This window comes from Kogia breviceps, chromosome 3 (assembly GCF_026419965.1).
Source record: "Kogia breviceps isolate mKogBre1 chromosome 3, mKogBre1 haplotype 1, whole genome shotgun sequence".
Classification (NCBI taxonomy): Eukaryota; Metazoa; Chordata; class Mammalia; order Artiodactyla; family Physeteridae; genus Kogia; species Kogia breviceps.
The window spans coordinates 158,016,676-158,029,971 of NC_081312.1; the positions used below are offsets into that span (position 1 = coordinate 158,016,676).

Here is a 13,296-nt window from a genome sequence, read left to right on the forward strand (position 1 = left end):
CAAAGAAAAAATATTAAAAGCAGCAAGGGAAAAACAACAAATAACATACAAGGGAATCCCCTTAAGATTATCAGCTGATTTCTCAGCAGAAACTCTGCAGACCAGGAGGGAGTGGCAGGATATATTTAAAGTGACGAAAGGAAAAAATCTACAACCAAGATTACTCTACCCAGCAAGGATCTCACTCAGATTCAACAGAGAAATGAAAAGCTTTACAGACAAGCAAACACTATGAGAATTTAGCACCACCAAACCAGCTTTACAACAAATGCTGAAGGAACTTCTCTAAGCAGGAAACACAAGAGAAGAAAAAGACCCACAAAAACAAGCCCAAACAATTAAGAAAATGGTAATAGGAACATACATATTGATAATTACCTTGAATGTAAATGGATTAAATGCTCCAACTGAAAGACACAGACTGGCTGAATGGATACAAAAACAAGGCTCATATATATGTTGTCTACAAGGGACCCACTTCAGACCTAGGGACACATACAGACTGAAAGTGAGGGGATGGAGAAAGATATTCCATGCATATGGAAATCACAAGAATGCTGGAGTAGCAATACTCATATCAGATAGAACAGACTTTAAAATAAAGACTGTGACAAGAGATAAGGAAGGATACTACATAATGATCAAGGGATCAAGCCAAGAAGAAAACATAACAATTATAAATATTTATGCACCAAACATAGGAGCACCTCAATACATAAGGCAAATGCTAACAGCCATAAAAGGGGAAATCAACAGTAACACAATAATAGTGGGGGACTTTAACACCCCACTTACACCAATAGACAGATCAACCAGACAGAAAATAAATAAGGAAACACAAGCTTTAAATGACACAATAGACCAGATAGACTTAATTGATATTTACAGGACATTCCACCTGAAAGTGGAAGAATACACTTTCTTCTCAAGTGCACATGGAAAGTTCTCCAGAACAGATCACACCTTGGGTCACAAATAAAGCTTGGAAAGTTTAAGAAAATTGAAATCGTATCAAGCATCTTTTCTGACCACAATGTTATGAGATTAGAAATCAATACACAGAAGAAATTGTAAAAAACACAAACACATTGAGGTTAAACAGTGCACTGCTAAATAACTGATAGACCACTGAAGAAATCAAAGAAGAAATCAAAGAATATCTAGAAAAAAATGACAATGAAAATATAATGATCCAAAACCTATGGGATGAGCAAAAGCAGTTCTAAGAGGGAAGTTTATAGCAATACAAGCTCACCTCAAGAAACAAGAAAAATCTCAAACAATCTAACCTTACACCTAAAGCAACTAGAAGAAGAAGAACAAAGAAAACCCAAAGTTCATAGAAGGAAAGAAATCATAAAGATCAGAGCAGAAATAAATGAAATAGAAACAGAAAACAATAGCAAAGATCAATAAAAAGAAAAGCTTTTTCTGTGAAAAGATAAACAAAAGAGATAAACCTTTAGCCAGACTCATCAAGAAAAATAGGGAGAGGACTCAAATCAATAAGATTAGAAATGAAAAATGAGACATTACAACTGACACCACAGAAATACAAAGGATCATAAGAGACTACTACAAGCAACTATATGCCAATAAAATGGACAACCTGGAAGAAACGGACAAATCCTTGGAAAGGTACAACTTTCCAAGACCAAACCAGGAAGAATTAGAAAATATAAACAGACCAATCACAGGTAATGAAATTGTAAGTGCAAATAAAAATCTTCCAACAAACAAAGGTGCAGGACCAGGGCTTCCCTGGTGGCACAGTGGTTGAGAGTCCGCCTGCCAATACAGGGGACATGGGTTCGTGCCCCAGTCCGGGAAGATCCCACAAGCTGCGGAGCAGCTAGGCCCGTGAGCCATGGCTGCTGAGCCTGTGCGTCTCGAGCCTGTGCTCCGCAACGGGAGAGGCCACAACAGTGACAGGCCTGCGTATGGCAAAAAAAAAAAAAAAAAAAAAAGTGCAGGACTTGATGCCTTCACAGGCAAATTCTATCAAACATTTAGAGAAGAGTTAAAACCTGCCCTTCTCAAACTCTTCCAAAAAATTGCAGAGGGAGGAACACTCCCAAACTCATTCTATGAAGCTACCATCACCCTGATACCCAAACCAGACAAAGATATCACAAAAAAAGGAAATTGCAGACCAATATCACTGATGAACATAGAAGCAAAAATCCTCCACAAAATACTAGCAAACATAATCCAACAACACATTAAAAAGATCATACACCATGATCAAGTGGGATTTATCCCAGGGATGCAAAGATTCTTCAATATATGCAAATCAATCAATGTGATACACCATTTTAACAAATTGAAGAATAAAAACCATATGATCATATCAATAGATGCAGAAAAAGCTTCTGACAAAATTCAACACCCATTTATGATAAAAACTCTCCAGAAAGTGGGCATAGAGGGAACCTACCTCAACATAATAAAGTCCGTATATGACAAACTAACAGCAAACATCATTCTCAATGGTGAAAAACTGAAAGCATTTCCTCTAAAATCAGGAACAAGACAATGATGTCCACTCTCACCACTCTTATTCAACATAGTATTGGAAGTCCTAGCCATGGCAATCAGAGAGCAGAAAGAAATAAAAGGAATACAAATTGGAAAAGAAGAAGTAAAACTGTCACTGTTTGCGGATGACATGATACTATACATAGAAAGTCCTCAAGTTGCCACTAGAAAACTACTAGAACTAATCAATGAATCTGGTAAGGTTTCAGGATACAAAATTAATGCACAGAAATCTCTTGCATTCCTATACACTAACAGCAAAAGATCAGAAAGAGAAATTAAGGAAACAATCCTTTTTACCATCTCAACAAAAAGAATAAAATACCTAGGAATAAACCTACCTAAGGAGGCAAAAGACCTGTACTCAGAAAACTATAAAACACTGTTGAAAGAAATCAAAGATTACACAAACAGATGGAGAGATATACCATGCTCCTGGAGTGGAAGAATCAATATTGTGAAAATGACTATACTACCCAAAGCAATCTACAGGTTCAGTGCAATCCCTACCAAACTACCGATGGCATTTTTCACAGAATTAGAACAAAAAATTATACAATTTGTATGGAAACACAAAAGATCCCGAATATCCAAGGCAATCTTGAGAAAGAAAAAAGGAGCTGGAGGAATCAGGCTCCCTGACTTCAGACTATACTACAAAGTTACAGTAATCAAGACAGTATGGTACTGGCACAAAAACAGAAATATAGGTCAATGGTACAGGATAGAAAGACCAGAGATAAATCCACGCACCTATGGTCACCTAATCTATGACAAAGGAGGCAAGAATATACAATGGAGACAAGACAGTCTCTTCAATAAATGGTGCTGGGAAAACCAGACAACTACATGCAAAAGAATGAAATTAGAATGCTACCTAACACCATTCACAAGAATAAACTGAAAATGGATTAAAGACCTAAATCTAAGATCAGACACTATAAAACTCTTACAGGGAAACATAGGGAAAACACTCTTTGACGTAAATCACAGCAAGATCTTTTTTGACCCACCTCCTAGAGTAATTAAAACAAAACCAAAAATAAACAAATGGGACCTAATGAAACTTAAAAGCTTTTGCACAGCAAAGGAAACCATAAACCAGACAAAAAGACAACCCACAGAATGGGAGAAAATATTGGTAAATGAAGCAACAGACAAAGGATCAATCTCCAAAATATATGAATAGCTCATGTAGCTCAATATCAAAAAAACAAACAACCCAATCAAAATTTAGGAAGACCTAAATAGAAATTTCAGCAAAGACATACAGATGGCCAAGAAGCACATGAAAAGATGCTCAATAGCACTAATTATTAGAGAAATGCAAATCAAAACTACAATGAGGGGCTTCCCTGGTGGCACAGTGGTTAAGAATCTGCCTGCCAATGCAGGGGACACGGGTTTGAGCCCTGGTCTGGGAAGATCCCACATGCCACAGAGCAACTAGGCCCATGAGCCACAACTACTGAGCCTGCACATCTGGAGCTTGTGCTCCGCAAGAAGAGAAGTCGTGACAGTGAGAGGCCCGCGCACCGCGATGAACAGTGGCTCCCGCTTGCCACAACTAGAGAAAGCCCTCACACAGAAACAAAGACTCAACACAGCCAAAAATAAATAAATAAATAAAAATTAAAAAAGAAATCCTGAATGCTTAAAATAACTTAAAAAAAAAACTACAATGAGGTATCACCTCACACTGGTCAGAATGGCCATCATCAGAAAATCTACAAACAGTAAATGCTGGAGAGGATGAGGAGAAAAGGGAACCCTCTCGCACTGTTGGTGGGAATGTAAATTGATATAGCCACTATGGAGAACAGTATGGAGGTTCCTTAAAAAGCTAAAAACTGAACTACCATGTGACCCAGCAATCCCACTACTGGGCATATACCCTGAGAAAACCATAATTCAAAAAGACACATGTACCCCAATGTTCACTGCAGCACTATTTACAATAGCCAGGACATGGAAACAACCTAAATGTCCATTGACAGATGAATGGATAAAGAATATGTAGGTCTCATTTGTAGAGATGTAGATGGACCTAGAATCTGTCATACAGAATGAAGTACACCAGAAAGAGAAAAGCAAATATTGTATATTAACGCATATATGTGGAATCTAGAAAAATGGTACAGATGAACCTATACGCAGGGCAGGAATAGAGATGCAGATGTAGAGAATGGATGTGTGAACACAGGGGAGGAAGGGGAGGGTGGGATGAACTGGGAGATTAGGTTTGACATAAATACACTACCATGTGTAAAATAGATAGCTAGTGGGAACCTGCTGTATAGCACAGGGATCTCAGCTCGGTGCTCTGTGATGGCCTAGTTGGATGGGATGGGGTGGGGAGGGAGGTCCAAGAGGGATGAGATGTGCATATGTGTATGGCTGATTTACTTTGCTGTACGGCAGAAACTAACACAACATTGTAAAACAATTATACTCCAATAAAAATAATGAAAAAAAAAGAGAAAGAAAGAAGGAAAGAGACAGAGAGGGAGAGGGAGAGAGGGAGGTGGAAGGAAAGAAAGAAAGAGAGAGAGAGAAAGAAGGAAGGAAGGAAGGAAAGAAAGAAGGAGAGAAAGAAAGAATTGATACACCCAACAACATGTGTAAATCTCAAAATTACTCTGCTGAGTGAAAGAAGCCAAATAAAAGGAGTATATATCATATGATTCCATTTATAGAAAACTCCAGAAAATGTAAACTAACCTATAGTGACAGAAAGCAGATCAGCGGTTTCCTGGGGGTTGGTGATGGGGCCTAAGAGAGACAAATTACAAAGGCCACGGCATTTGACAGTGCGTAGGTCATGCCAGAACGGGAGGAGCAGAAATCAGATGGGGGAAGTAAGGAAGAGAGTGGGAAGGCTGTGGAGCCTGTGAGTCTGTGTAACTCCGTCCAGAAGCTGGTCAGGGGAGGGAATAACAAAGACGCACTGGTATTACTGTCATACTTATGGAACCTCCTCCTGGGAGCTGTATGTGACTCCAATCAGCTCGCGCTCTCACCTCCTACAGAGGCATTCATCCACCTCTCCTCCTTCCTAACACCTGTCCACCTTTATTTTCCAGAGCATCTGCTCCCTTCCCAACTGCACCAGTCCAAACTAAGCTCTCCCATTTGGGAACCACGATGACATCCATGGCCTGTATCTCATCAGGCTATCTGTTCAGTTAAACTTTACCGCGGTCGAAAGGCAGCCTAGTGCTGAGCACATGAACATGCCTCGGATCGTCGAAGCTTGAACCTCAGATGTGCCATGCAGTGGTGGTATGACCTTGAACACTTAGCCTCTCTGTGCTTCAGTTTCTCCATCTATAAACGGCTATAACAATAGTGTCTCTCGCTATAAGTATTAAAGGAGTTAACATCTGTGTAAAGAATTTAGAACAAGGTTTGCCACATTCTAAGCCCTAAGAATGTTAATAAAAACCAACTTGTGTTCCTACTACGGGAAGGTGTGTGCTTATGGTTATGAGGGATACAAAGACCTATGTGGCATTTGCCTTACCCTCGAGGAACTAGCAATTTCTTGCCATCAGATTTAAATTTTTGTAGCGATCTGCACGCCCTGGTGCAGCAACCTTTGCAGTTGGGCAGCTTTGGCATGAGACCAAAGAAGGTCAATTCTCAGCGGCCACTTTTTAGAAACTGGTGGCAAGTTAAAAGAATGGTAACTGCCAGAATTCACAAGAGGGAAAACAGGAGCCATTCTGGGAAGGGAGATGGTTTTGGACAATATGCCTTTTGGCGACATACTCGTAGCTTTGAAGGCACAGTGAGCCTGTTTAGGGCCCACTCCACTCTCCAGGTCACTCTGCCTGTTTTGCCCCCCCCACCCCCCGCCCCGAAGCGTGTCCAATATGGATCCACCAGGCCCGCCCCAACCCGTCGCCCCCAGCCCTCCCCGTTCCTACAGCCCTGCCCCTGCAGTGCACAGCCAGCCTCCTCGCCCCTCTCCTTTCCCCGCCCTCTACAGTTCCAATAGCCCAGCCTCTGCAGTTCACAGCCAGCCCCACCCCTCCCCATCGTCCCTCCCTACAGTTCCTATCGCTCAGTCTCTCCCCTTCACTCCGCCCCCTACAGTTCCTATAGCCCGCCCCTGCAGTGTAAGCCGGCCCCACCCCTCCGCATCACCCCGCCCCCTACAGTTCCTATAGCCCCGCCCCATATCTCCGCCCTTCTCAGCTCCTACGGTCCCGCCCCTACACTGCACAGCCAGCCAGCCCCGCCCCGCCCCGTCGCCCGGTTCCCCCCCTCCACCGCCGCTATTTATATAGCGTCGGCCCCGGCTCCGACACCGCAGTGCGCCCTTTAGCTGGCGACTGTATCCCACGGGGCATCGGTACCTGTGTGAGGCGAGGCGGACGCCATGGCGGATGCCGTGGCGTCGCGCCTGGCGCGGCAGGAGGAGGACATCCGCTGGCTGTGGACGGAGGTCCACCGCCTGAAGGACGAGCAGCTGAACGCGCCCGACCGCTGCCAGGCCGAGGGGCCGTGCCTCACGCGCGAGGTGGCGCAGCTGCGGGCCGAGAACCGCGAGCTGCGCCACCGTCTGTACCGCCTGCGGCTGTGCCTCGCGGAGGAGCTGAGCCACCAGGAGCGGCGGGAGAGCACGCTGCGGCAGGAGGCCGGGCGCCCGGCCGCGGGCGCGCAGGTACCGGGCGGGGGCCTGTCCGCAGGGCGCGGCGGAGCTGGTGCGCTGAGAGCCCTGGGGCGGCAGGTGGGGCTGTGCGCGGCGGCAGGTGCGTTGCGGGGGCGGGGCGGGGCGGGGCGGGGCGGGGCCTGCCCTCCCGGCCCCCTGCCCGGTGCCCTCACTCTGGCTGGGAACCCGCGACAGGCTGGACACGCCGGGGCTGCTGCGTTTCCAGCGATCGCCAGGCTGACCTAACGCTGTAATGTCTCAGCTCTTCCCGTAAATTGCTCGCCGCACATTTTCTTCAGTGGCAGAAATAGCATTTTCCTGTCTTTGAAAAAAATGCTGTAGTGTTTAAAACTCACGCTTCTTTTCTTGGGCAGGAAGACCAACAGCTCCACGTAGAAACACTTCCCTTCTCCCTGGTGAATGGCTGGTCTGAGCTGTTTATGATAGGTGGTTTGGGGTGTTTAGTTGTTGCCTTGTTTTGGAGGTCTATCTTGAGATTTGCATATTTAACATTGTCATTTAATAGCGTATTTTAATGTTTTAGTTCACTTACTTTCTTCTAACGTAATGCATTTCTAAGTTCTGAAGGCCTTCTCAGACTGTGGGTGTTCTCAGTCTTTGTACCAGCGGACTGTGGTGCTCCTGGGGAACACCTTCCTGAAACAGTGCATTTAAAGTCTCTGGGAGCACCTATGCAACCATTAATCCAGGGACATTATTTGTTTAAAATTTAGGGGGGAAAACCTTAAAGAGCAAAATATATTAAGTGTACTTAGCAAGAATGTGTGAAAATGCACGTTCAGGAAAGACCGAACCCCAGAAAACGGCTGACCTGTTGAGAGTTGTAGGTAATGGTCAGGAAAGCCCCAGCCGTGAGCCTCTAAACATAGAACGCTTGCTGCCTGCTGGCCTGTCCCTCTCCTGCTTCAGATATGTTGCTCCTTGTTGTCATTGGGATGAGTTGTTTATTATTTCCCTTTATTTCTCAGCCTCCTTCTAGTCAGAGCCAAGGAAACGACATTAAAAAGAAGGAAGGCGGGCCTGACAGTGAGGTAAGTCATTGCTGTGGAAATAATATAAAATACTACCTATAATTTAGATATGCTTATGTAGTTAATTGTGCAGGGTTTTTAATTAAAACAGTTGCTGTAAATTACGACTTGGGCCACAGGAGTGTGTTTAAAATTTTGTTAGCCTTAGATACAAGATGTCTTAACTTAGAGGTGAGCCAGCCCCACAGCTCTAAAGGGCTCCTTAGTCTGTTTAAGTTGAGAAAGCAGAGCTCTTCTTTTGTGGTAAGGAAACTGGCTTCTTTGCTTTTTAAATATAAATCATTAAAACAACCAGAATTGATCAGGCACATCAACATTTGGTAGGAGCAGAGGAGGATTATGCTTGACCTCGGGGATCTGTCAGGTTGAGGAGTTCAGACAAACGGGAGAAACAACTAGAGAACAAAGTCAGATGGTAATATCAATAAGGGCTGAGTTATGTGGCTCTGTGCAAGAACATGTTAAACCTGTGGAGAAGGGTGATGCCAGTGGGTGTGGTAGCTGGAAGAGGAGGGCTTTGAGCAGGACCCTGAGAGCTAGGAGGGAGTTAGACCCTGGGAGGGGAGTCTCCAGGGGGTGAGAGTGAAAGCAGAGCCATAGGGGCTGGTGTGGGCCATGACCTGAGCCTGCTGAGAAGGGGTGGGCCTTATTTAGGGCTGAGCAGTTAGAAAAAAGTGGACTGTGTTTGTTAACCCTGCTGTATTCTAATGGTTTTCAGGTGAAGAATCCACCAAATTTTGTGAAGGAAAGATTGAAGCTTTTTGAAATACTGAAGAAAGATCATCAGCTCTTACTTGCCATTTATGAAAAAAAGGGGAATACAAGCAATGTAATCACAGTAAGAGTGGCTGATGGGAAAACAGTGGAAGGAGAAGCTTGGAAAACAACACCTTACCAAGTGGCTGCTGAAATTAGGTAAACCGTAGTGTGGAGCAGATAATCAGTACTAAGTGTTGGGCCAGAGCTTGGTGAAAATGTGTTCTTAGGGACTGCTAAAATATTCTTTTCTTACTCAGTTGAATAAATTAAATGTAATTAGGTAATTATTTCCCTCTTGGCTTCTAAAGGGGCCATTTAATAAGTAATTGAATATCAGAACACAATCTCTTTCTCTTTCAAGGGTCCAACTTTTAGAGTTCTAATAAAAATATATAGTAGAGAAAAATGTATAATCCTTGACAGGTGACATTACATTGATCCGGTTCATCATCAAGTTATTTCCATGAGATTTTACAGGTCTTTTGTTGGGCTTGACTCCAAGCCATTGTTCCACCAGTAAATAACTGTGGGTGTGTCTTTGGACCAATGTGGGCAGATCCCTCAAGCTTTCCAAGCCTGTTTTCTTACATCTTAAGTGGAAATAATAATACTTTTATCGTTTACCTTACGAGATTGTAAAGATTAAATGAAATACTATATGTGAGAGATACTCTGAAAATGAAAGCAACTCTAGAAATGTACAAAAAGGCCTATTAATTATAGATTGAAGATGTATGTGTTAGAACTATGATCAGCCCTGGAAGCTTTGACCTTCCTAGAAATTAGATACTTCAGTGAAGTTGTGTTGTTTTGACTAATGTTAATTCCTGGCATTAAATAAAATTCTGTGGAAGCTATAGCTCAAAACTGCCATGTAAATAAACTTATTATTTAAAAAGCAAACTTTTCAACAATTAAAATCTTCAGATTTCCTTTGAAAAATATGGTTAAGATTGTATTTTTCATCCTATTGTATCATACACCCTAAAGGCCCCTCCCAACCTGTTCCTGTGCTTTCCAGGAGAGAGGAATAGTTGTGCTGGGAATGGGCTTTGAGGCAAAAATAAGTTTATGTTTCCTCGTGGAGAGTCATTTGCATGTTGGCGGATTGAAGTCTGAGCCGTCCTGCACTGAAGAGGCTGTCCAAGCTTGGGAAACAAGGTCATTTCGTTATAGGATGTGTTCTTATTGTACAGTCAGTGACTTGCATTCCCACAGGTACCAGTTTAAAACCACCCTCGAGTTTAATGACAGAGGGGTTGCAGGAGTGTCTAAAAACTAAAGTTGTCCAAAACTAAAGCATGGGCAAAGCTGTATCAGGCAAACCTGATAAGAAGAAAGCAGTGGTCTTAATGTTACCATCAGACAGCAGAATTTAGGGCTGAAATCATTGAATGGGAGACGAAGGCTTATTTTTAAAATAGAAGAACAGTGTAATTCCCAATTTGTCACACACCTTTTTGAGTTATATAACGTAGCATCAAGCCAGAAATACAAGATTATAGGAACTCAGGAGTGTCAGACTTTAACATGCCTTTCTCAGTTTTTGATCAAATAGCCCAAAATTAAGATTATATGGTCTGAATAATAACACTCTAAGGTAGGCTTCGTGGCTACTCCCTGATCTCTGTGCTGTGGCCCAGATGGTGCCTTCTCTCTTAGCACCTGTGGTTGTGCTTTCGGTTCCTCAGAACCTTAATAAAATACAGAAACACACAGTTAGCATTCTGTGAGCAAAGTGAAATCCGTTGTGAACTCAGTAAGTGTTAAATGGCAACAAGACAAAACAAAACTAGGAAATTAAAAAGCTTCAAAATACTCAGGTGGAAAGAAATAAAAAGTATTTTCAGAAATAAAAAATAAAAGAGTATTCTTAGAAAATACTTCTAATGAAGAGAATATATTTCAAAATCTGTGTAATACATCCGAAATGGTGATCAGGAACAGATTTATAGTGTTGAAGGCCTTTATTATTGAATAAAAAAAATGAAATGACTAAGAATTCAACTCAGGCAGTTAGAAAAAGAACAAACAAGGAGGAAACTAAAAAAGTGAATTAGAGAAGAGTATTAACTGAAAAACTATTAAAATAAGTAAGGATGCAGCAAGGTGTATGGTTATAAAAATAAAGTTAAAAATAATTGTTTTAGTAAATTATACTGACTGTTCCCTTGGTTTATTGAGACTTGATTGCATGGATGATTTTCCCTGCTCTGAGGGAGTGTTGGCCTTACTAAGTATAACATGTAAGGTACAAATCATTAAGGAAAAGACAGACAGAATCAGAAACACTTAGGAAAAACAGCTATGCGTAAAAATGACACATAAAAAGGAAAAGATAATCTTAGAAATGCAAATTAAAGTAATTGTGTATATCTATTGGTCTGTCAAAGATTTATTAATAATGGTTAATATTGATATGATTTTGGGGAAATGGCACTGCTGGAGGGTGGATGCAGAGGCACAGTCTCTTTCTTAAATGTGCAGACCCCAACCCTTGGATCCAGTCATTCTATACATAGCCATTTATCCCAAGGAAATACCCCAGCAGAAAAAATGAGCAAAGGACAGTTCATAGTAGTTCATTGAAACGTAGTTCTCGGAATGTGGTCCCCAAGCCAGCAGCATTAGCGTCACCTGGGAACTTGATGGAAGAGCAGATTCTCGGGCCCCATCCCACACTTCCTGAATCAGTCATCTGTGTTTCCAGGAGCCCCCCAGGGGCTTCTGACTAAACTGCTGCAGGAAAGAGCCCCTAGAGATCATGGCTTAAATAAGGCAGATGCCACATTCTCCCCTGACAGACTCGTGGTGGCCAGGCTGGTGGGCGTCTCTGGTCTAGGCAGTCCTTCATGGACCCAAGATCCCCGCATCTTGTTGCTCTGCCATCTCCTTAGGTAGGGTTTGTCCACGTCTAGGGGTTGAGGCTGGGTCACACCCATGGACCTTCTTGCAGGCAGGGGAAGAGTGGCTGGAGAGCAAGGGTACTTTGAGGCCAAGACCCTGGAGCAGCACGTTTTAATTCCCACCTACAGCCTGTTAACTCACACTTAGTCACACAGCCACACCGTCTGTAAGAGAATGGAAACGTAGCTCCTGCTGGCTGGCCACATGTCCAGCCTAGGCACTGTCACCACAGGAGAGAGGAAGGATGGTCTTGGGGATGGCATCCGCTGCAGCATGCCGCTGGGACCTGCAGACACCTGTGAGCATCCGCCGTGTGTCATCCCCCACACTCCCTCACTCTCCTGGCGAGACGACTCCAGGCCCTGGCAACAGAAAACCCAGGATTTTCAGGTGAAGCACACAACACTCCCATCGGCTGGCTGCTCGTGCTCTAGCAGCAAGTAAACTGATAGACGAGGCTGCCCACGCCACGTGTATGTGGTGGTGGGATAAACACAATCATGATTGAAGTGTCATTTGGAAAAAAGAGGAGTGATGCGGCAGACAGTGGTGCTCAGGAGCCCCCAGATCTTGTCTGCAGCCCGGCCGTGGGTGGGGCTCGGGTCAAACCATCTGGCCACCCTTTGTCCTCTGGGAGCAGCTCTCTTGTCCACCGCCCTCTGTTGGCCCTGATTTTGCAATTTGGAGGGCTTGTCGTTGTCCCTTGCCCTCACTTGCCACATCTGAAGTGCGGGCAGTTGTTCATCGTGGAGGCTGCGAGGTTTGCTGGTGCGGCTCCGGCTGGTGCACACGTGGGGCTCAGGGCTCCTGTGGGGATCAGTCGCGGGTACTTGTAAGCTGGGCTTGTAGTTTGTTTGGCAAAACAATTCCCTCAAGCAGTTAACCGTAGTAGGCTTCTAACTAGAAGCTTCTAGTCAGTTTCCCATGAAAGTAACCATACTGAAGATTTCTCCTAGACAGAGACTTCTCACCCTTTTATTCCCTGGCCTTTGCCCTTTGCTTGTTCCTCTCTCCCTCAATTAAATGGGCCAAGATCAGACAAAACCAGAGTTTGGGGGCAGGTGGCTCCCTTACTCTGATCCTTGTAGTTGGACCAGCCTGTGTTGTCTGTCTCTGTGTGGCCTTTGAGAAGGGCTGTCAGTGCCTGTTCCTCCTGCTCTTTGGGACAGAAGATTGTTTTTGCGTCTTGCACAGCCTCACACTTCTGAACTCCCAGTCAGCTTACTGGCTGCGTGCGGAGAGAGCCTCCCTTGCAAGGGGACAAATACCGTCTGAGCTTATCTTGGCCTGGTAGTATTTTGTTAAAAGCCACGAGAGTTACCCAGTATATCCCAGCGTTTGCCTTTGTATAAGCGTTTACTCATGTGCTACAGGCATCGTAAG

The 13,296-nt window shown here is 43.8% G+C and overlaps 1 protein-coding gene across 4 annotated transcripts in view; it reads left to right on the forward strand.

Annotated features, from left to right (window-relative positions):
• Positions 1-6,737: 6,737 nt before the first annotated feature.
• Positions 6,738-13,296, forward strand: part of TARS3 (threonyl-tRNA synthetase 3) — a 52,010-nt gene continuing 45,451 nt past the window's right edge. For 3 of the 4 annotated variants that reach the window (XR_010839867.1, XR_010839868.1, XM_067030114.1), the window contains exons 1-3: positions 6,850-7,207; positions 8,185-8,247; positions 8,966-9,162. Coding sequence is in view for 2 of the 4 variants with exons in the window: in XM_067030114.1 (XP_066886215.1) it covers positions 6,923-7,207; positions 8,185-8,247; positions 8,966-9,162 (545 nt within the window). In the remaining 2 variants the exon portion in view is untranslated. Of the gene's footprint in view, positions 7,208-8,184; positions 8,248-8,965; positions 9,163-13,296 lie in introns of all 4 variants that reach the window. The other variant, XM_067030116.1, reaches the window with a different exon arrangement.